Raw genomic sequence first — 21,648 nt, forward strand, 5'->3', positions numbered from 1 at the left:
GAGGTTACTGCTTATGTTCTTTTAGGATTTTGATGGATTCCAGTCTTACATTGAGGTCTTTCATCCATTTTAAGTTTATCTTTGTGTATAGTGTAAGAGAATGGTTGAGTTTCATTCTTGTGTACATAGTTGTCCAATCTTCCCAGCACCATTTATTGAAGAGACTTTTTTTCCATTGGATATTTTTTTCTGCTTTGTCGAAGATTAGTTGACCATAGAGTTGCTGAGGGTATCACATTGCCTGATTTCAAGCTATATTACAAAGCTGTGATCATCAAGACAGCATGGTACTGTTGGGGTCCGTTATCAAAGGAACAAGACTGAGACAAAGTGAAAGTTATGCAAAGCTTTATTCTCTGCCAAGTATTAGAAGTCAGTCTGACAGGCCAAGGCCGTCTCCGAAGAGGGCGACCACCCCCAGCTTACAGGCTCAAGAATCGACTGACCGGTCAGGGCCGCCTCTAAAGAGAGCGACCCCTCCCAATCTTACAGGCTACCTTTTATTGGGTAAAACTGCAACTCATATCTTGGTATCTCAACCCACTGGGTTTGTGTGTTTCTTGCTGATTGGCTACTAGTTCCATCTGGTCTGGTGACTTGTTATTCAAGATTACCCCATACCAGGAACTGTTACAAACAGTACTTTCCAGGAAGGCTTAGTCAGTTAACATATTCAGTGTGAATAATAAGATGGTCGTCCTTCCCAAGATGGAGTCATTTTGGTTTGGGCAAGACCTTCTCACTGTTACAAACAGTACTTCGTACTGATTAGATGTCTCCATCTGGCCTGACTCGCCCTTGTATTATGGGCTCTGTTATCAGGAACCAGCTGACTACATTTTACTGGTTTTCTGGACTTGCTTTTAAGTAAGTTTCTCAGGGGGGCCGGGTCAATTTTAAGTTTACTGCACAAACAACAAAATGGCTATTTAACCAAAATGGAGTCGCTCTGGTTAAATAGACCCTTATAGTACTGGCACAAAAATAGACACATAGATCAGTGAAACAGAGTAGAGAGCCCAGATATGGACTCTTGCTTCCTTTCTTACATCATAAGACGCTTCCAGCAAGTGGTCCTGTCTATTGTGAAAAATACATTGACATACAAAACGGGTTTTAGCATTAATAATGCACTTTCTGTTACTTTATACACCTTTCTTGGCCACTTATTTGTCTGGACCCCTTAAGTATTCCCAAAATTCTCCCCATCTTCTATGGATACTGTCATCTGCTGTGTAGGAGATGATATATGCTTGTATCCCCACAAGATTGCCCCAAGACCTGGACTCTCTCATTCTCTCCCTTGCCATAGGTAAGAAAAATCCCAAGAACAACAAACCCTGTATCTGTAGTCCTATCTCTGCAAATCATGTGTAATAGTGACACTTTATCTGGGACAAAAAGACATGAATATGCAGCACTTGGATACTCCTTGGTTTTTTATATCTGATCTAGATCCAAACTTTTTCTGCTCTTAAGCTTTAGAGTTGTGGTACCTGAGTGAGGTCCTTCTTTCTGTGAACTACAATTTGCCACTGTCACATAGTGTTCTTGATGGCTTCTTTCTTGTCAGTTTTGCTCTCTTAACCAGGATGTTGTATGGCTGGCAGGGGTATATCTGCATTCCATGCAGTTTGCTAGTTGACAAGAAACAGGCTCACAGATTCTTCCAGGCAAATAGTTTGTAAACTGTACCCTGTGCAGCCTTGGCACTTCCATGAAAGGACGATGGGTAGTAGAGGCTGAATGAACGGGCTCTTGCCCGCTTGTTTCTCCGCCTTAACTCGAGCTGCTCCCGTCTTAGTTTACTTATTTGTTTATATTCCTGCATCTGATTTTTTTTTTTAAACAAAGGTGAAACGACGAAAAAGCTCTGAAAGCCACCTATCCAGAGCAAAGTTTCCTACGTATTATCAAATACAGTTTTGTTTTTAAAAATTCTTTTGTGATCGGGGTAACTGGGTGGCTCAGTGGGTTAAGCCTCTGCCTTGGGCTCAGGTCGTGATCCCAGGGTCCTGGGATCGGGCCCTGCATCAGGCTCTCTGCTCTGCGGGAAGCCTGCTTCTCCCTCTCTGTCTGCCTCTCTGCCTACTTGTGATCTCTGTCTGTCAAATAAATAAATAAAATCTTTAAAAAAAATTCTTTTTTGATCAAATAAGTTTGAGGAAAACCTGTGTAAGAGTAATTAAAATGTATTTTCACTGCAGAATTTCTCAGAGCCTTTAATACACTAGACTATATTACTCACCTTCAAGAGTGATGCACACGTAGATAAAACATTCCCCAAACTTATTTGGGTCTCTCTTTTTTTTTTCTTTTTTTACCGAATTTCCTCATAATACTAATGTTCCATAAAACTTCCTTTGAGAAATAGTGATCTATACTAATTCCTTCACTTTTTAAATAAGGAAATTGAAACTCACAGAGTTTATGGGACACATATTTCCTATTAGTCCAGGGATCTTTCTATTTTACCACATCTCCTCTAAGACTTGTCTTGCTGATTTTATCCCTATGTAAAATTGCTGGAATTATTTTTTCTTCCTTCTTTCAATGAAGAAATAGTCCCCCTTGGAATTCTGTTGTCCTTCTAATAGTTGCCTGTATTAAATAAAAGATCTTCATCTCTTTACATGTAGTATTTAAGCCAGTTTATTACAGTAACTAAAATTGCTCGTCTAAATGTGAAAGCTGTCTGGATACTACAGAAGGTACAACTTTGAGCAAAATACTTGCTCTACCTTCTAGGAGCTCTTATTTAAAGTTCTACAACCATTTGCTTAATTATAAAATGCAGAGGAAGATATGAAAAGCAATACAGGAAGAATTTTTAAAGTTACGAAGTTTTGAGGGAAAGTATATAAGTTATGACTGCATCGAAAAATAGCGCTTTGAACTAGATCCAGTAGTCTGATAGAATGTAATCTAGGCAGAGGGAAGTAAGCCTGGATAAATGCTGTGAAATCATCAAGAGCGGGATATATTTGAGGAACAGTATTAAGTCTGATATGGGGTGTGTTGTGGGATTGTTGAGTAGGAGAGAAGAATAGAAGGGTCAATCAGAGTTAGTATACGGATAGCCTGCCTTTCCAGAGGCAGATTTCTATTAAGAAGAAATAACATTGTTCCCCTCAGCTTTCCGTTGCTCTTGCTAGACTCCTGGTCATCATCCAACAGACAGAGCTCCAACAGCTACCTTTTTTTTTTTTTTTAAATGTTTGTTTTATGCCAGGCACTGTGCTAAATGGCTTATGCGCTCTTCCACTTTTGCTCATCCTAACAGTCTTAGGTTACGAAAGATACTTTGACCCTCATTTTAGAGATAACAAAACTAAAGGTTAGAAAGATTAAATAATCTGCCCATGACCACACACTTCGTAAATTATAGACACAGTTGGAGCCCAGATCTCTCTGGCCCCAGAGCCCAAGCTGTTAGCCGTTTTGCTCCTCGGACACTGTTTTGCCTCCAGGAGCTAAGAGAATGATTTAGTCTTTTGCTTAGCGTGAAATTCATTTCAGGTGACCATCACTCTTATCTACCTAAAGTTAATCAGCGTAGAATGTAAAGTCTGCAGGCCAGCTTACTTGTCTTGGTTCTTCTACTGATTTAATGTTATGTATCTTTGACCTCGATTCCACTTATCCGTAAAATGGGAATAGTAACACATACCATCCACTCGTATTACTGAACAGTTGTGAAGATAATTATTTCAATGTTGAGGAGCTTCTTCAAGGTTCTTAGAAGTTTCCTTACTATTTATCTCTTTGTCAGCAGTACGCGGTTAGTAACCCTACCACATATGGGTTTTGAGGATTAAATAAAGTAAGTAAAGCGCCTAAAGCAGTGCCTGCTTTATAGTACTTGCTCAATAAATGACAGCTGTTATTAATAATAGTGTCAATGCAGGCATTCCCAGATGCAGGATGTTCCTTATCTCTTCAGTTACTGACAACATAGTTCAATACACTACAAATACCATTTAATTTAAAGGATGACATCATTCCAGAAATATTTCCATTTAAGTCTTCTTATAAGTAGGGAACATAATACCTTGAATATACTACCTTAAACTACTACCATAAGTGGATTTTTAATCCATATTCAAACAAGTTTCACTAATGGAAGAATATTAAAATGATTGTATATCTATGTGTATAAGCAAATATGTATGCATGCTCTTGATGCTAGACTTTAATATCTCTTCATCATTATCTCTCCTTTGTTTATTTCGTTTATTTCTTTTTTTTTTTAAAGATTTTATTTATGTATTCGAGAGAGAGAGAGTGAGAGAGAGCATGAGAGGGGAGAAGGTCAGAGGGAGAAGCAGACTCCCCATAGAGCTGAGAGCCCAATTTGGGACTCTATGCCTGGACTCCAGGATCGTGACCTGAGCCGAAGGCAGTCGCTTAACCAACTGAGCCACCCAAGCGCCCTCCTTTGTTTATTTCTTGAAGCTTCTACTCGATCATCTAAATAAACCCAGTGTTCTAATTTTTCATCCCTTATGATGTGGAATTTGATCAAATTTGATACACTTTTATTTTGTTTTTTAAAGGTAATATGCTTTTTTTCCATTAACACATTTTTTATGTTTCTAATTCCAGTATAGTTAACATACAGTGTTAGATTAGTTTCAGGTGTACAATATAGTGATTTAACAGTTCTGTACATCATTACTCTGTGCTCAGGTGCTCATCATGATAAGTGTACTCTTAATCTCCTTTGCCTGTTTCACCCATCCCCTCACACACCTCCCCTCTGATATGCTTTATTTTATTAATGTTTTTTTAAAAGTTCTTTGTTAATTAATCCTCTTATGAAATATCTGCATAATCACCACCCATAAAGTCACTGCAGGATCTTTACTCCTCTTCTGTTGTCCAATCTCCAGCTCGCTACTAGACACTTCATTTCTTTTTGCCAGCACCATCATTGGCTTTTTCAGTCCCCCTGACTTCCTTCATTCTGTTCTTGTGTTTCTTTAGCTGTTTTCTTGAGGTACTTTTCTTCTCATACGGGCCATGTCTTGCAAGTCTGATTTGGGTTCATTTTTCTTTGCATAATCTACTGAATCATAAATCATGTCAAAGCCACTTGTCTTGCCACCACGAAAATGGGTTCTGAGTCCAAACACAAAGATGAAATCTGGTGTGGTTTTGTACATTTTGGCTGGCTTTTCCCGAATTTCTGTCTTAGGTACTGTTGCCTTTACGGAATGAAGAACATCAATGACCATTTGTTTCAGCTGAAGAAGTCAGTTGGTGCGAACTTCCCGGACTGGACAGTTACTGTGGCATTCATAATGGCAGCTGAGGTTCCAGCAGCTAGAGAGGAAAAAAGTGATTTTTTTTTTTTAAGATTTCATTTATTTATTTGACACACAGAGAGAGATCACAAGTAGGCAGAGAGGCAGGCGGAGAGAGAGGGGGAAACAGGCTCCCTGCTGAGCCGAGAGCCTGATGCGGGACTCGATCTCAAGAACCTGAGATCATGACCTGAGCCTGCTGAGCCAAGAGCCTGATGCGGGACTCGATCTCAAGAACCTGAGATCAAGACCTGAGCCGAAGGCAGAGGCTTAACCCACTGAGCCACCCAGGCACCCGATATGCTTTATTTTAAATGAGTACCCTCAGTTAAAGTTATTAAAGCCTAAGACTATTCAAGCATTGTGTTAAAAAGGATATTCAAAAGATCATTGATTTAAATTTAATTATCATCTCTCAGTATGTCCACTTGGCTTAAAGCATTTCAAAAATGTAATTTCTGGCAGGAAAAATCTAGAAAATTACTTTTGAAAATAATTTAAGTCAGTACCCTCAGTGCTTAGTTATAATCAGGAGAAAGTTTATTATATCAGAATTAATGTGTTTTTAAAATTACAATCGAACTTGAGCGATTAACATAGTTATCAGACAGAAGAAGACTCCTCTAGTTTATTGTTTTCAGATGGAGCTCATTTTAATTACTTCGGTTCAGCTAACTTTGTTTCCTAGTTAGTAAATAATTTTCTGTCTTGTCTTTCATTTCCTGAAGATGGATTGGCCAGAACTGAGCTACATAAATCCTGTGAAGAAAAACAAATTAAGAATAGCAAACGTGGAGTGTTTTACTTAACACTACTCTAAAAATTGTCTAACTGGTGTCATTCTGTAGATAATTACCATGAACATGAAGGGGAGATTCTTGTGTCAAATTTGATTTTTTATTACTGTGTACAGACGGATCAACTTTCCCATAACAATGAACAAAAGCCTGATCGAAGTCAAGCTATTCGAGACCGATTGAGAGGAAAAGGATTACCAACAGGTAAGAGTATATTAGTAGGAAATCTTTAAGTTTTAACCTTATTTCATTGTTTCTTTTAATGAAATCATACTTACCTGGCTTTGGAATCTGATAATTGTGACCATAATTAGAACATAAGTATGCAAGGTGGAGACAAGGAACAGACAAGAGCACTAACTGTATTAATATAGAAACCCATTAAAATTATGCAAAAAACATTACTAAGACAGAACTCCCACAGTAAATCATTTCCTTTCCAATATTATTACAGTAATAACATTTATTTACTTTATCATCTGTGTCATGGAATTTTATATTAAAAATATATTTTAAAGCAAGGTGAAACAGTACTAAATCAAAGTTTCAGAAAGCAACATTATTTTTGCTGCCATTTTCTGTTCCAGTTCTTTCTCTCTTTTTTTTTTTTGATGGGAACCAATGACCCTCCAAGTTAATTTTAGAACTCTCTCTATATTTGTGTGTATATAGAGAGAGGCCCAAGTATAGTAAGGAAATACATGTATAGACACATCTTCTTATAGGGAATAATATTGCCCTTTTTAAAATTATTATGATGTTCAGTTAGCCAACATAGAGTAAATCATTAGTTGTTTGTTTGTTTGTTTGTTTTACATCATTAGTTTCTGATGTAGTGTTTAACAGTTCATTAATTGCATGTAACAGCCAGTGCTCATCATAACACATGCCCTTGCTTTCCCTTTAAAGATTTGAGATATGCTATAGTGGGAACCTTGGTGCCAAGAAGAGCAGCACTTTGTTAATCCATCAAATTTTCAGTCAGACTCCTGTTTTAAAATTGAGTAATAGAAAATTATAGTTAAATGCCAATAGCAAGTAGAAAGGTTTTTTTCAAGGAGACATAATGAGCATTTTAATAAGTGAATTAGATTTCAATGATTTCTGTTTCTCTTATTTATCATGTTTCTAATTTCTTACTCCCTTCCACCAATCCTTCTCCCTCCCTCCCTCTCTGTCTGCGTCTCCATTCCTCTCTCCCTTCCTTCCTTATTTCTCTTCCTGTTCGTTACTTACTTTCTGGAATTTCCTTCTATATTTTCCTAATATCATTAAATGGTCATGGTATGGAATTGAAGTTGGTTTGCTTGTTTGTTATTTGTTGAGTTAGTAACAATAATATTATATTATTGATTATTAATTTTTAAATATGCTTCATTTTTTCCTAAAAATCAGAAATGTTGCTATATATATGAGACCCCCATTTTATCCATATCCAACATAAATTTTATAGAAAAGAAAAAAAATTACTCTGCTATATTTAGTTTACCAAATTTTAAAGACTCAAGTGTTAACATAGACTATTTTCTTACTGTAACAACAAATATATCAGAAGTTTTAAACCAAATTATTAATGCCTTTTGTGATTTTTTACAATATTAAGAAATATTTAATATTATTGTCTAATAGCTCTTGAGAATTCTTTTGACTAACGGACTATCCAAATGCAGATAATCTAGAACTGACACAAGTAACTTTAAAAATTTAACAGAGAAATCTGTAAATGGACTATCCATTGATTTTATTTTCTAATAGTCCTATCCCTTTATTGGAGAGTTACATCTTCCCTATATCGAAACTCAAGGAAATTTGTAAGGAATTACAATTTGTCATTCAAGATACACCAGATTTTGTTTATATTTACATTTTGGGTAGAATTGGAGGTCCTTACACTTAATAGCCTTTTTGAGATCAAGTGTAATACAAGAGAATTCTTAAATTCTTCTTAGGCATTGCTTTCCACAGTAGTACTGCTCAAGGGCGGTCTTAATTTGCCTTCAACACATGTATAAAACCACATCTCAAAGACCAAATTGACATAATGTACTAATTATACTTATTTAAGACAAGCAATTAGCAGCTAATAGTCAGTGGCTTATACTAATGTAATATAAAAACCTTAAGATTAAAAAAATGGACTTGTGAAGAAGAAATATTTTTTAGGGCCCAAATGTTAGTTTTGGGCAGTGCAGTTCTTCTCCGTCAGTGGTCACTTGTAACAAAGAGCCTTGTTAAACTACATCACTATGAAAGCATTCTCTTTGCAACCAACCTGAAACCTGTATGTACTGATAGCTTTAGTTTATTAGGCTCCTGGCCGTAGTTTTCAATAAAGAAGATGTCAAAATGGGCATTGAGATACAGAATTAAGTTAAAAGAAGTAAACAATTTTAGGGATAATGTGTCTAAGTGATTTGATTCTTCAACTGAAACTTAACAAAACATTTTTTTATCTACGAGTCAATGACCTTGAAAGGTCTCTCTTTATATCTTACCTCTCAGATCTGTTAACAAAAGCAAAGGCCTAAACTTGCAGGCTGTCTGCCCCCATTTTGTTATTTTATACTGCCAATGCTGATAAAATGGCTTCACTCAGCAAAAAGAAATCAAGCATTTCCTGCCAAGCTTAAGGCGGAAACCTACACCATGATCAGATCAGCATGATAGTGCTTCAGAACTTGGGTGTATTGACAATACCATGTTTCTTTTTGTGTGTACTTGAACACACTTGTGAGGACAGATGGGGAATCAGGAAACCTCTTTTAATACTGAAATGTCATTTTGAAGTTAGCTTCTAAGAGATGCTTAAGTCTTTTGAGTCTTGTATGAGGGGAAAGGTGAATGATGATATCCAATTAAAGCTGATGTTAATCATACTTAACAAATATAGTTAAAATGTACTTTACAAGGGAGATTTTTTTCAATTTGACTGAAATAAACGGGATATGTCCTATTATGAAGACTTTTTATGTTCTTAAAATATTTTATTTTTATTTATTTTTCCCTCATTTAGTTTTTAGCAAGCTGTGTATTCTCCAAAAGGAGAATGTTTATGGTTTGATTTTCTATTTGGATACTTGTAATTGTATATAATCTAATGTTGTTTGTAAACTCTCTTTGAACTCAGAGCCTTTTCAAGAGATGTAAAATCCACCTATAGTCACCGGTTATCCTGTTTTGAATAATTTGATTTTTTAAGTAATAGGATCTAAAACTTTTGTAGGAGATCTTTTGATTTCTGGTTTCATGATTTCCTCTCAAAAAAACTTTTAAATTCCCCCTGGGTAGATAATGATATGCTGATAAAAACAAAAAGGAGGTGGAATTTAGAATTTTATGTTGCCCTTGTTCAGAAGAGCTCATTATATTTCATTGAGTGTTAGTACATTTACCCTGTCATCTTTAAGAAGAAGGTATAATAAGTAATGTCCGCAGCATCGTAGATGAAGGAAATGAGAAATATGGAAATTAAGTGGCTTGCCCAACCTCATGGATTGAGTTTGGTAAAGTTAGAATTAAAACCCAGGTGTTTTAACAGTAATCTTTCTGGTAGATTACGCTACCTAAATTGGGTTTAAAAGGTTTCCAAGAGTTATGTAATAATCCATTCTATAAGCATTGTTTTGGAATGTCTTTAATCAAGAACTAGAAATACAGAAACAGGTAAGACATGGTTTCTTATGTTACTGTTCCAGTTGGGAGTGGAGTGAGGAAACGAGTGGGAGTGATGACAGATATCTAATATAACAGATAATTTTAAAATCGTGAAAGAAATGTCCTAAGAGAGGGCCAGCATGCTCTGTGAGTATAGTGGAAGGAGCTAGTAACTCTCCCAGGATGAGGAAATATTAAAGAAGTTTCTACCTGAAACCCTTTAAGAGTCACTCCAGTGGCATTGCCTTCAAAAATAACATTAACTTCCTGTGATCAAAATGGGTAGTGAGCACAGCTATTAGATGTACTTAATGATTTCAGTGCTGTTTATTGCCTCTTAAGTAAAATAATAAAAATAGCTGAGCACATGTTCAGAAAGATTTGGAAAGCAGGTGTAGAAATTGCATTTTATCTAGTCTCAAATGAAGTTAGTAAGGAGCACTGGTACTAACAACAGTATATGGTTTTCACTGGTCTAGCAGCCTATGCACCTGATAAAATGAGCCTAGAATTCCTGTTTCTCCTCATTTAAAGAGCCATATTCTATAGCTGAGCTCTCATTTTTAGTTCCCAGATTAGTGAAACTTTTTCAGTAGTACTTTAGCAATATAAGGCAACCATGATGATATGTGATGCTATATATATTTTATCCACTTGTGATGTGTTAATCATGCAATTCCATATCCAGATGTACAGCTGAAGATAGGATCACTGATAGGACAAAATGCATTGAGAGCCAGTTAAGAATATGTGATTTAAAAAGGGTGTGCTTATACAAGCCAAAATCCACATCTCTGTTGCCTAGATAAAGGTATGTCTCCTTTTTCATCCAAAAAAGCAAACACAACAATGAATCTTGGAACACTGAAAAAAATAAATAAATAAAATTACCGAAAAAGGTGGGGGGGCAAACAAAAACAGTCCTAAGATATTAGACCCACTGGAAAAAGCACTTAGCTCCAAACGTCTCTTTCCTTTTTTATTTTTTCTATTATAAATATTTTATTTCAACTAGAAGTACAATCTCTCAGGGGTTAGAAAAGCACATTATGTTGTACTACAAAAACAGTCACATCATGTTGTAACTACATTAAAAAACGGTGCTATAAATGGAACTGCCTGGCTTAGACCCATATACATGTGTCTGCACAGTCTATATGGAATCTGCACAAAGAAATGTCTTCTCTCCCTTTGCTCCAGTTATTTGTTCTTGTATGTAAGTTGCTTTTTATTCCAGTGTATCTACAGTGGTGAAATCACAAGGCCAGCCATGTAGCCAAAAGTCACTCCAAGTGTACAGGAGATGGGCCGTATCTGCGACAGTCTTTCCCAATTGAGTGGACTAGAAAAGGCTCCAAGCCATGTTCCTATAGAGCTAGAAATTGTAATGATCTGAAGACTGTTATCCCAAGTGGTGACTCCATTTCTACTGAAAATTCTTAGCCGTGCTTTGACGTTTGGTTCTAACAAACATGAAAAAGGTACAGTAGTAAAAGTAGACAAAATAACTACAAATGAAAATGTTTCCACCACCAACTCTGTGAGTGGTGCTCCATGTAGAACAAAATTTATGTGAAAGAAGAAACATCACATAAGAAATTAGATACAGCATTTCAAAAATCTGGTCATCTTGTATGATAATGAACTTCTTTTAGTGGATGTATTTGGTTTCACTACTAAATATAATACTAGCTTGACGGCAGTTACAAAAGCAGAACAGATGCCCAACCATGTCAAGTGTGTTTCCAATATTGAAAAGTTCTCTAAGAAGAATGATGGACTGAAATGCTTAGGATAATTGAAAATCTGCATAAAAGATGGGTATGCAGTAGTCTCTTGCTATCGGTTATCTTTCACAGTGTTTTGAGAGGCTGTCTAACTCTCCTGCCTGTGGAAGAGAAGCAGGGGTTACTGCCTCCCACCATTAGGTATGACTGGCTTCCCTGACCCTTAGGCAGGTGCAAGCCTGTGAGACCCAAACATCTCTTTCCTACCACTACCTTTTTCTTTCTTCAAAAGTGATCCACACTCAAATTTCTCCCTTTAATGCTTTTGTGGCTCAGAGCTCTTAGAATTTTACTTTAGACAGTATCTAACAGGTATATACATATCACTCTGAACTTTGTTTCACACCTCCACAATTTTTTTCCCATTTTCCCAGGAGTATCAATCCCTCCCAACCCCTTCTCTCTCACACAGTCCTCTTCCTATTTACCCATTCCTTTGTTTATTTTACTGGCTACTAGAAGAGACCTTATTATGTTTAAAAATCTTTTATAAATAATGGTTATGAAATTTTAAGCTGGCTATCATAATGGGATATTCAGGCATGTAGAGCAAATTGAGAAATAGTTAAATTTGGCGTATTTTGTAGAAGCAGAATAGGAAGGTAGTGCAAACTTCTAAATTATTTTCATTACAATTTTGTACTACCTTACAGAGTCTAAAAATGGTAATGTTCTGAACTTTTCTTTTAACTTTCTGGACTTCCAATAAATAGGAATTGGAATATTTTTTATATCTATTAATTTGCATAAAGCAAAAGCTTAGCATTTATAGAGCAGTAGTTATCCAAGAGCCACCTTATTAGCAATTAGTTTTAAGTCTCATATGGCTGGTGAGAAGACATGGCTCTTTTAGGATACCATGGCCCATTAATATATTGTCATCAATAAATACTAATGACGTATAAGAGAATGATAAATCTACCTGTTAGGAATGGAATAGACTCATGATACACTTAGAAAATGATTATTTCAATAGTGGTTAGGGTAGGCCTCACTGTCATATTTCAAATAAAAGTATAGAATAAGAAAAACTAACCATGAGAAAGGTCTGGACCATTCAGGGCATAGAAAATTTTATGTATAAAGGTCCTAACATATAAGAGAACTTAACAGGAAAACCTGTGGCCTGGATGGAATAGAAGAAGTGGAGATGAGACTAAAAGATTCAAATGGCAGATCTGAAAGGAGTCTTAATTTTATTTTGAGTGTGATAGTATGCTTTGAGACTTATTTAAAAGGGTGGGGCACCTGGGTGGCTCAGTGGGTTAAGCCTCTGCCTTCAGCTCGGGTCATGATCTCGGGGTCCTGGGATCGAGCCCCATATCGGGCTTCCTGCCCAGTGGGGAGCCTGCTTTCCCCCTCTCTCTGTCTGCTTCTCTTTCTAATTGTAATCCCTCCTGCTGTCAAATAAATAAATATATTAAAAAATTTTTAAAAAAATAAAATAAAATAAAAGGGTGGTGACATCACGGAATATGTAGTTTGAGAAGATAACACTGGCTGCCGAGTAGAGAAGTAGTTGCGTGAAGAAAGAAGGGAGCCCTCTCCAGAAGCTGTTGCAGTTTTCTAGTCAAGTGATAATCTTAACTGGGAGTAGGGCGATGTCAGTGAAAAAGGAAATAATTACATGGAGTAAGATATCTTTGAGAAGTTAAATAGCCAGCACTTCTGATGGATTTGATACAAGCAATAAGGATGATGAAGGATTTCAGGATGGTGCTCAAAACTGATGTTTTGAGCCATCAGTTAGGTAGTGATGCCACTTACTGAAACTGGGAAGATTGAAGTTGAGTGGACATCTCTGGATGTGGCAAGCAAAAAATAGTGTTAAGCATGTTCAGTTTGAGGTGCTTTTAGGATATACTCATAGAAGTCTCAATTATATGAGATTGGAGCTCCCAGAAGTTGTTGGTGCCAAGAATATCAACTTGGGAGTTATCAGTATGTAGTTAATTAGCTTTGTTAGTAGATGAAATTATACAAGAAGAGAGTGAAAAGATAAGGTTCTGAAACTGATACCTGAGGAATTCCAACATTTAGATATCCTCCAATAGAGGAGGAAAAAGCAAAAATTAAGAATGAGCAGTCTAAGTAGGAGAAAACCGGTCTTGTAAAGAGATGAAAGTACTTCATTAAGTAGCTGTCATCACCATCAGTTGTTGCTGAGAGGTAAGTAAGATATAGATCAAAACATCTGTTGGATTTAGCAGTATGGAGGTCATTAGTTTTACATAATGGAAGTTCCCAAGGTGTGGAGAAGTTGGAAATTGACTAAAGTCAGTAGAGTACTAATGGAAAATAAGAATTTGGTGACAAAGGGAGCTAGAAGGAAATGTAGTAACAGGGGAGAGATTTTGTTTATTATAGAGATACTAATGGGAATGACTCAACAGAGAAGGGGGTTAGTTAAGTTTGAGGGCAGACATTAACCAAAGAAGTAAAATCTCGGGTAACATGAAAGGGGGATTGGACACATATTGGGAATTCGCCTTCAACTGGTAGAAAATTTCATCTTTTGAGACGAAAGAAAAGATAGACAGACACCGGTAGATGTATAAAATTAGCCATGGGAAAATGAGAAGCTTTCTTTTGACAGATTCTATTTTCTTGATGAAATATGAGACAAGATCATCAGAAAAGAAAAGACAGAATTAATGTGGGAAATTTGAAAAATGAGGAAAAGTGAAGCATTGTGGAGAGTGAGTGAAATTACTGTCAACACATTGATATTGAGGGTCCAAGGTGTTTGACTATGGATTTATGATGTTGCCAAAATCCTCATTTGTTGGATTTTCTTTAAGTTTTGGCTACTTTTTGGGAATCAAGGCAGTAAAAGAAGACAGACTGTTGAGCTCATCTATGATTGTATGATTCCTTAAGTCCTTTCAATTCTTATTTTTTACCTAATTTTCAAGAATATCTCTGTTCTCTATTTCTTAATAAAATCTTAAATTAATGAGTTTCAATATGAGGTTTGTTTAAGAATGTAATTTACTTCTAAAATACTATAACATAAAAAAAAAAATAAAATAAAATACTATAACATAGATGTGTTTATCAGTTTTAAATTAGATTAGAAGCTAGAGTGTGACAATCTATGTCTAATTGTGGTGTGGTATATTCTCAGTGTTCTTTATATGACACGGCCCAAATATTGGTGTTATCCTTATCTGCACTTAAGTGGATCCATGTCCAGGGAAGATGAGTTGCAAGAAAAGCAAAATGTTTGAGTCTAATTTTCCAGTAAGAAATTATTTGTTGACCATTCTGAAATGAATTCGCTTTTCTAAGATTTTTAAGGTGAAATGTGGAGTCAGGGAATTAAAGCTTATAGCTATCACCCTGAAGAGGAAATTGACTTATTTGGATGAATTACTAAGCAATTTATTACTACTAGGAAAGTTTTAGTCATTATTTTATATTGTATACATAGCAAATAAGTTATTAAGAGGGATCACAGAAGGTCAAATAGGAAATCTTCAGTGTTCATGGGCTTTTGGGTTAGTAACTCTGAAGTATTTTTCTACATTTCTTTTCCTATAGTGGAGTCATATACATACATACATATACATATATATATAAAATATACATATACAGTATACATATATATGATTTTTTGTGTTACTGACTCTGAATTCCAAAAATTAATTTCTGGTTGGACATTTTTGCTGTGTCTCAATGCATTTATAGACTGGTGCCATAAAACAAATTAGAATGCCTTACTGATTTTTAACTACATCAACACATAAGGACCAAAGAATAAAAGGAATTAGTACTTAATTCCAGTTGACAAATATTGATGCATTTATGTTTAAGAGTAAAGGCTATTTTTTTTTTAAGATTTTATTTATTTATTTGACAGAGAGAGATCACAAGTAGGCAGAGAGGCAGGCAGAGAGAGAGGAACGGAAGCAGGCTTCCTGCTGAGCAGAGAGCCCAATGCGGGGCTCGATCCCAGGACCCTGAGATCATGACCTGAGCCGAAGGCAGTGGCTTAACCCACTGAGCCACCCAGGCGCCCCAAAAGACTTGTTTTAATACATGTTTTAATGTATTAAAATAATTAAATAATAATTAAAATAATGCATGTTTTAATACATGATGGTCTGCCCTGGAAAAATTAAGATTCTTACATAATTTGAACAATCAGATTATCTGGATTTCAAACAGTCAAATTTTCTGAAAATGTATTTAATCATAATAAAACTTTAATACTTAAGAATTCCAAATGCTGCGATCTTTTTTTCATCCAGAATATAGCAAGAATTCTGTTTCTTCTTTAAAAATATTTAAACAACCAGAACATACCAAGTCTTCATGTTGAAGTGATATGCAGTTGAATTATATCTTTAGAAGTTAAAGGAGTATACTCTACATTCTATTATTATCCTAAATCATTTCATGGATTAAATTAATATTCTGCCAAGCTGGATAGTATCAGAAACTTTCGCCTATTTTTTTTTTTTACTTTGTCTATTTTTAAAAACCAAATAATTCACCTTTGATGAATATAAAATACTACTAGTCAAAAAAGTAAGCTCAATACATTATTGTTTTCACTGGGTAAGAAACATTGGACTATGAAAAGTTATACAAACATAGCATCTCTTTCCACTTTCATTATTACTGCCATCCATTTCATCTCTGATCCTCCATTAGGAAGATTTAGGAAATTACCAGCACTTTCACTGTCAATAGTAAGGTTACATTCCAGTTATTTTCTAAAACTTCTGTGCATACATGATAGATTCTTATCATTCCAGGAAGAAGCACTACTTCTGATGTACTAGACATACACAAGTCTCCATTCTCTCATCAGACCTTTCTTAACAAAGGGCTTAGTAAATCTATGGGATTTCTGTCCATCAGAGACACACAAGATGAGGAAGATTATTTCAAGGACATTTCATCAGATAATAATTCCAGACACGAAGATTCTGAAAATGCCTGCTCCCCTTACCAGTTCAAAACTAGTGGCCCAGAAAAAAAAACTCTCCCTGGCATTGATATGCTTCCCAAGAAGAAGATTTGGGCTTCATCCATGGACTTGCTTTGCACAGCTGACAGAGACTTTTCTGGGGAAACTGGTGGATTCCGACAGTACCTCCCTCAGGCAGTAACAGTGCGAACTTCAACTACTCCTAGAAAAAAGGAAGCAAGATACTCGGATGGAAGCATAGCCTTGGATATCTTTGGCCCTCAGAAAGTGGATCCAATGTTTCACATGAGAGAATTGCCCACTTCCTCAGCAATATCAAGTGCTTTGGACCGAATTCGAGAGAGACAAAAGAAACTTCACATTCTGAGAGAAGCCATGAATGTAGAAGGTCAGTAATTTTGTATCTGTTTGAGAGAGAATTGAAATGAAATATTTAAAATTGTGTTTTGAAATAAAGAAGGGTTATTAAACCATTCCACAGGTCTTATTTCCACTGCCAAAGCTTTATACCATGTTAGCCTCTTCTCTGTCAGTTTCTGTCCTCTCCACCAAAACCCTAATCAAACGACACTACTCATCTCTAGTTGTCTCTAGTCATCTAGTCATCTCTAGTAAGCATCCCAGTCCAGGCATTGTATAGCACTTAAATATTTTGGGTAGCATGTTTTTAGATTGTAAGCTTCTCAAGGCAGGAGCAATGTTTTCTACTTGTTTTTCTCCTCCACAGCACTGTGCATCTTGCACTCTCTCTTTTTTTTTTTTAAGATTTTATTTATTTTTTTGACAGAGAGAGAGATCATAAGCAGACAGAGAGGCAGGCAGAGAGATGGGGGGAAGCAGGCTCCCCGCCGAGCAGAGAGCCCGATACGGGGCTCAATCCCAGGACCCTGAGATCATGACCTGAGCCGAAGGTAGAGACTTAACCCACTGAGCCACCCAGGCACCCCCTGTATCTTGCACTCTCAAAAGAGGCTTCCCTACAGGACTGGTTAATGGAAATAAGAGGCAGTAATCCAAACCAGCAATTCTAGGGAGGCAGAATAGCCTGGTAGGAGTGCTTTGGCTCTCAGACCACCCACTTCAAAAAAGAAACATAGGGGACGCAACTCTTAGAGGACATAATTTGTTTGGTCTGGAATGAAGTTTTAAATCTATATTTTAGAAGTTATGGTGTGTAGGTTTATTGATTTAGAGGCAGACAGCCCAAGCTTGAATTATTTACTGCATCAGTAGCAGTGTGATCCTTTCTTCAGCAACTGGGCGCAATCCCTTCAAGGGTAAGTTATCCCATCTGTCAAAGGTGCTCAACAAAAGTAGATTCGGTAATGAATGTAAGGGGATTAACAAATCAAAGTATCACAATATGAGGATGAGGTGCAACTTTATCGATGATAAATTCTTATTTGCAGAGCATAGCTCTAGTTCAAAAATACCTGATTGGTACATAAACCTCAATGTATTGAGTAGAATAAAATTATGTGTTAGACATGGATAGAGGCCTTTTTTAAACATAAATAAATGGAAGAGAAAACAAAATTAGAATTATCAATCTAATCCTCTACATTTTTGAAGATTAAAATGTCTCAATGCATTTATAGACTGGTGCGTTGCCTTGTAGGGCAACATGGGACATAGCTGAGAGAGAACTTTAAGGTGTTTCTAGTTCAACAAGAGTAGTGGCATAATAAAGGGTCGTATTCATTTTTAAGGCCATTGTTCCAGTGGAATATTTTTGATTTTTAAAGTGCTCTGCCACTGGTTTGTTCTGTTACTTAAGGTTAAGTTTAGCTCTGGACTGAACATAATCTACACATTGTGCTTTACTTCTAATAAAAGAAGCTTTGCTTCTTTTTTTCAATTCAGGAATTGCAAATTGGCAATGAATTTGAAATTATACAGGAAATTATTGAACACTTATTTGATATTACAGGTATGTATGTATGTGCATTTAAAGAAAACACTAGAGGCACCTGGGTGGCTCAGTTGGTTAAGTATCTGCCCTCGGCTCAGATCATGATCCCAAGGTCCTGGGATTGAGTCCCGCATTGGGCGCCCTGCTCAGGCAAAGAGCCTGCTTTTTCCAGTTGCTTTGCCTGCTACTCCGCTACTTGTGCTCTCTCTCTCTGTCAAATAAATAAGTAAAATCTTAATAAATAAATAAATATATGTGCTGCCGAAGTGAGCACTTAATAAATAAATAAATAAACACTAGCCAGCTTTATGAGATGATTGTATGTAATCTTGATCTGAAAACTTTCAAGGACAGAAAATAGCTTAGAAATTTGTTATATACATGATTTTACTGTTTAACTCTGATCAGTAAGTTTTTAGAGTTGAAAGGCAGAAAAGGCACTTTCTGTAGCTTAAAGTCTTCTCTTCCATAAGTTGTACTTCATGATTACTTAATGTTGTACAACAACTAGCATATGAAAAACAGCCTGACCTTCTTATGAACATGCCCTTGTAGAGAAGTTTATGTGAAGAATTTTTGCCCTTTGTGGGGGGAAAAAACAAACAAACCCTTACTTATTCAAATAGATAAAACTGTGATAGTCTCAGAGTATAAATAGTAAAGCTACCTATTGATGTAGCTGTCTATTTCTAACATTTAAGAAATTGGGTAATTAACGTGTGAATATTAAAAATTAAATCCTAATTTCTTATGTTCTCATGTGTGTGTTTTAAAAGATTATTTACTTCAGGGGCGCCTGGGTGGCTCAGTCGTTAAGTGTCTGCCTTCAGCTCGGGTCAGGGTCCCAGGGTTCTGGGATCGAGCCCCACATCAGGCTCCCTGCTTGGCGGGAGGCCTGCTTCTCCCTCTCCCACTCTCCCTCTCCCACTCCCCACTCTCTTACTGTGTCTCTCTCTGTCAAATAAATCTTTAAAAATAAATAAATAAATAAAAGATTATTTATTTCATATTTGTTAAATTAATAGTTGTATGATTTAGTGAAGTCTGAGAAAATGTTATTTTTACAATTGAACTTAGGTTTGAGAGCTAAACAGTAAAGAAATCAGACAGTCATGGAAATATATTTAATGTGTAAAATTATGCTACACTAGTCTGATATACTTTGTTTGAATAGGTGATTTTTTTTTAATTACATATAAAATGAGCAGTAAGCCAAAGTATCTCCTAGTTTCCATATGAGGCTTTTATCTTGTAAGGAATGTGTGCAGGCACATGTGTTAAAGAAATTCAAATACACGAATTTGTTGACAACTTGTTTCCAAATATGCACATATATCTACAAAGATGATGTATAATGTTATTGACCTTATTTATTAAAATGGTAACTTGTTAAAAACCTTACTTCTAAATTTAGAAATTTTATATTCATTACAAGAGATTCAAGAAAAGAAGAAAAGGAAAAGATTTCTTTTTTTTTATATCTGTGTATTTTTTTTTCTATATTAAAGTTCTGTTTTCCTTTTTTTTTTTTTTTAAGATTTTACTTATTTATTTGACAGACAGAGATCACAAGCAGGCAGAGAAGCAGGCAGAGAGAGAGGAGGAAGCAGGCTCCCTGCCTAGCAGAGAGCCCGATGTGGGGCTCGATCCCAGGATCCTGGGATCCTGACCTGAGCTGAAGGCAGAGGCTTTAACCGACTGAGCCGCCCAGGTGCCCCGAAAAGATTTCTTTTTAGAAATAAAATGTGCTTTAAATCGTTTGATACAGGACCATTTTCATCCTGAAATCTTTCTTTGCTATTGAAGTTTTCAAAAGCATTTGTTCTCACAAAGAACGTACTCATTTTTCCCAAAGTGTATTTTATAACCAAGTTAAACAAACACCTTGAAAATGTTGGTATATTATGGAAGTGCTTACACCATCTTAAATAAACTCCATTATTATATAATAACTTTAAAGTAGTAATAAGTTATATTTGCTTTAAACTAAAGGTATTCTTCAAAATGAATGTTGATGTTTGGAATTCAAAAGCAATAATTCTTAGTTATTTAGTTGAGTAATTTGCTGGTTTTATACTGTGCATATTCTAAAAGTGAAATAATTTGTTAGCTGTTCAAAGAAAAGCGCAGATTGTTAATATAAAGATTTTAGCTAGTATACAAAGAAGAAAAAAGTGGAAAACAATACAAATCCCATTTATCTCATTTAATTCTCATGAAAAGTAGGCTTCACTGGTCTATTTTATGTGTGAGAAATCAAGCAAAACAGTGGATATTGCTAATGACACATTTCTTTTTAAATACTCTTGTTTTAAGCCATTTAAAAATATTAATAGTGCTCTGTACGATTTTTGTGATCTTTAAATCTGGCAGTTGCTACTGGCTATCAGTAATTATAGAATTAGAAGAGGCCTTGGAGTATATATTCCTGAGCTCATGAAGATTTAATAACTTACCCAAGACCACGTAACTAGTTAATGATAGCGTTTCCATCATTATGGGAAATTGTGGATTTCCATCTAGATTTCAGAGCTCTAGTCTAAGAATTTCCAAATCTCTGTTACTTCCTAATTTTTAAAAAGATGTGTTCCAATGTTCATTGGATTAATACAGCAACTGGAAGAAAAGTAACTGCCAAATTTTGGTTTGTCCTTTTAAGCATGCAAGGAGGCTCATTGAACTAATAGGGGAGACAGTTGTCTGGGATGCCTGGGTGGCTCAGTCAGTTCAGCATCTGACTCTTGATTTCAGCTCAGGGCATGACCTCAGGATTGTGGGATTGATCACTGCGTATAGCTGTGCACTCACTGCAGAGTCTGCTTCTCCCTTTCCCTCTGCTCCTCTTCCTGCTGTCTCTCTCTGTCCCGCTCCCTCTTTCTCTATCTCAAATAAATAAAATCTTTAAGAAAAAAAAAAGAAAGACAGTTGTGTGCTTCAACCTCAAATGTATAGCCCTTTCCTTAGTCCATCCTCTTGAAAGGAGCCTTTTCCTAAATCATCTCTATAGCATTTCCTTAGCTGACAACATCAACCAGCCAGCTAACACAGGGAAGAGCAGAGTTTGGTACTAGAAGGAATCTGGATACTATTTAAACCAAACCTCTCACTTTCAAAAGCCCAGAGTAGTCTAGGTTGCCAAAGGAGATACATAATTCGTAATTTATTACAGAGCTGTGTTTAGAATCCAGATCTCTTGAAACCCAGAGAAAGATTTTTTCCACTCTGCCGTTCTGATTTCAGGCAGAAACGAGAT

At 36.0% G+C, this 21,648-nt stretch overlaps 1 protein-coding gene and 2 pseudogenes across 10 annotated transcripts in view; 1 reads left to right on the forward strand and 2 right to left on the reverse strand.

Annotated features, from left to right (window-relative positions):
- PTPN13 (protein tyrosine phosphatase non-receptor type 13) overlaps window positions 1-21,648 on the forward strand; it is a 208,292-nt gene that overhangs the window by 89,251 nt on the left and 97,393 nt on the right. For 9 of the 10 annotated variants that reach the window (XM_047717886.1, XM_047717888.1, XM_047717887.1 and 6 more), the window contains exons 6-7: window positions 6,220-6,307; window positions 16,308-16,871. In XM_047717886.1, the coding sequence (XP_047573842.1) occupies window positions 6,220-6,307; window positions 16,308-16,871 (652 nt within the window). The remainder of the gene's footprint in view (window positions 1-6,219; window positions 6,308-16,307; window positions 16,872-21,648) is intronic. The other variant, XM_047717893.1, reaches the window with a different exon arrangement.
- Window positions 4,833-5,302, reverse strand: LOC125093139 (40S ribosomal protein S24-like; annotated as a pseudogene).
- Window positions 10,958-12,601, reverse strand: LOC125093833 (phosphatidylinositol-glycan biosynthesis class F protein-like; annotated as a pseudogene).

The sequence above is a fragment of the Lutra lutra genome, chromosome 2 (assembly GCF_902655055.1).
Source record: "Lutra lutra chromosome 2, mLutLut1.2, whole genome shotgun sequence".
Classification (NCBI taxonomy): Eukaryota; Metazoa; Chordata; class Mammalia; order Carnivora; family Mustelidae; genus Lutra; species Lutra lutra.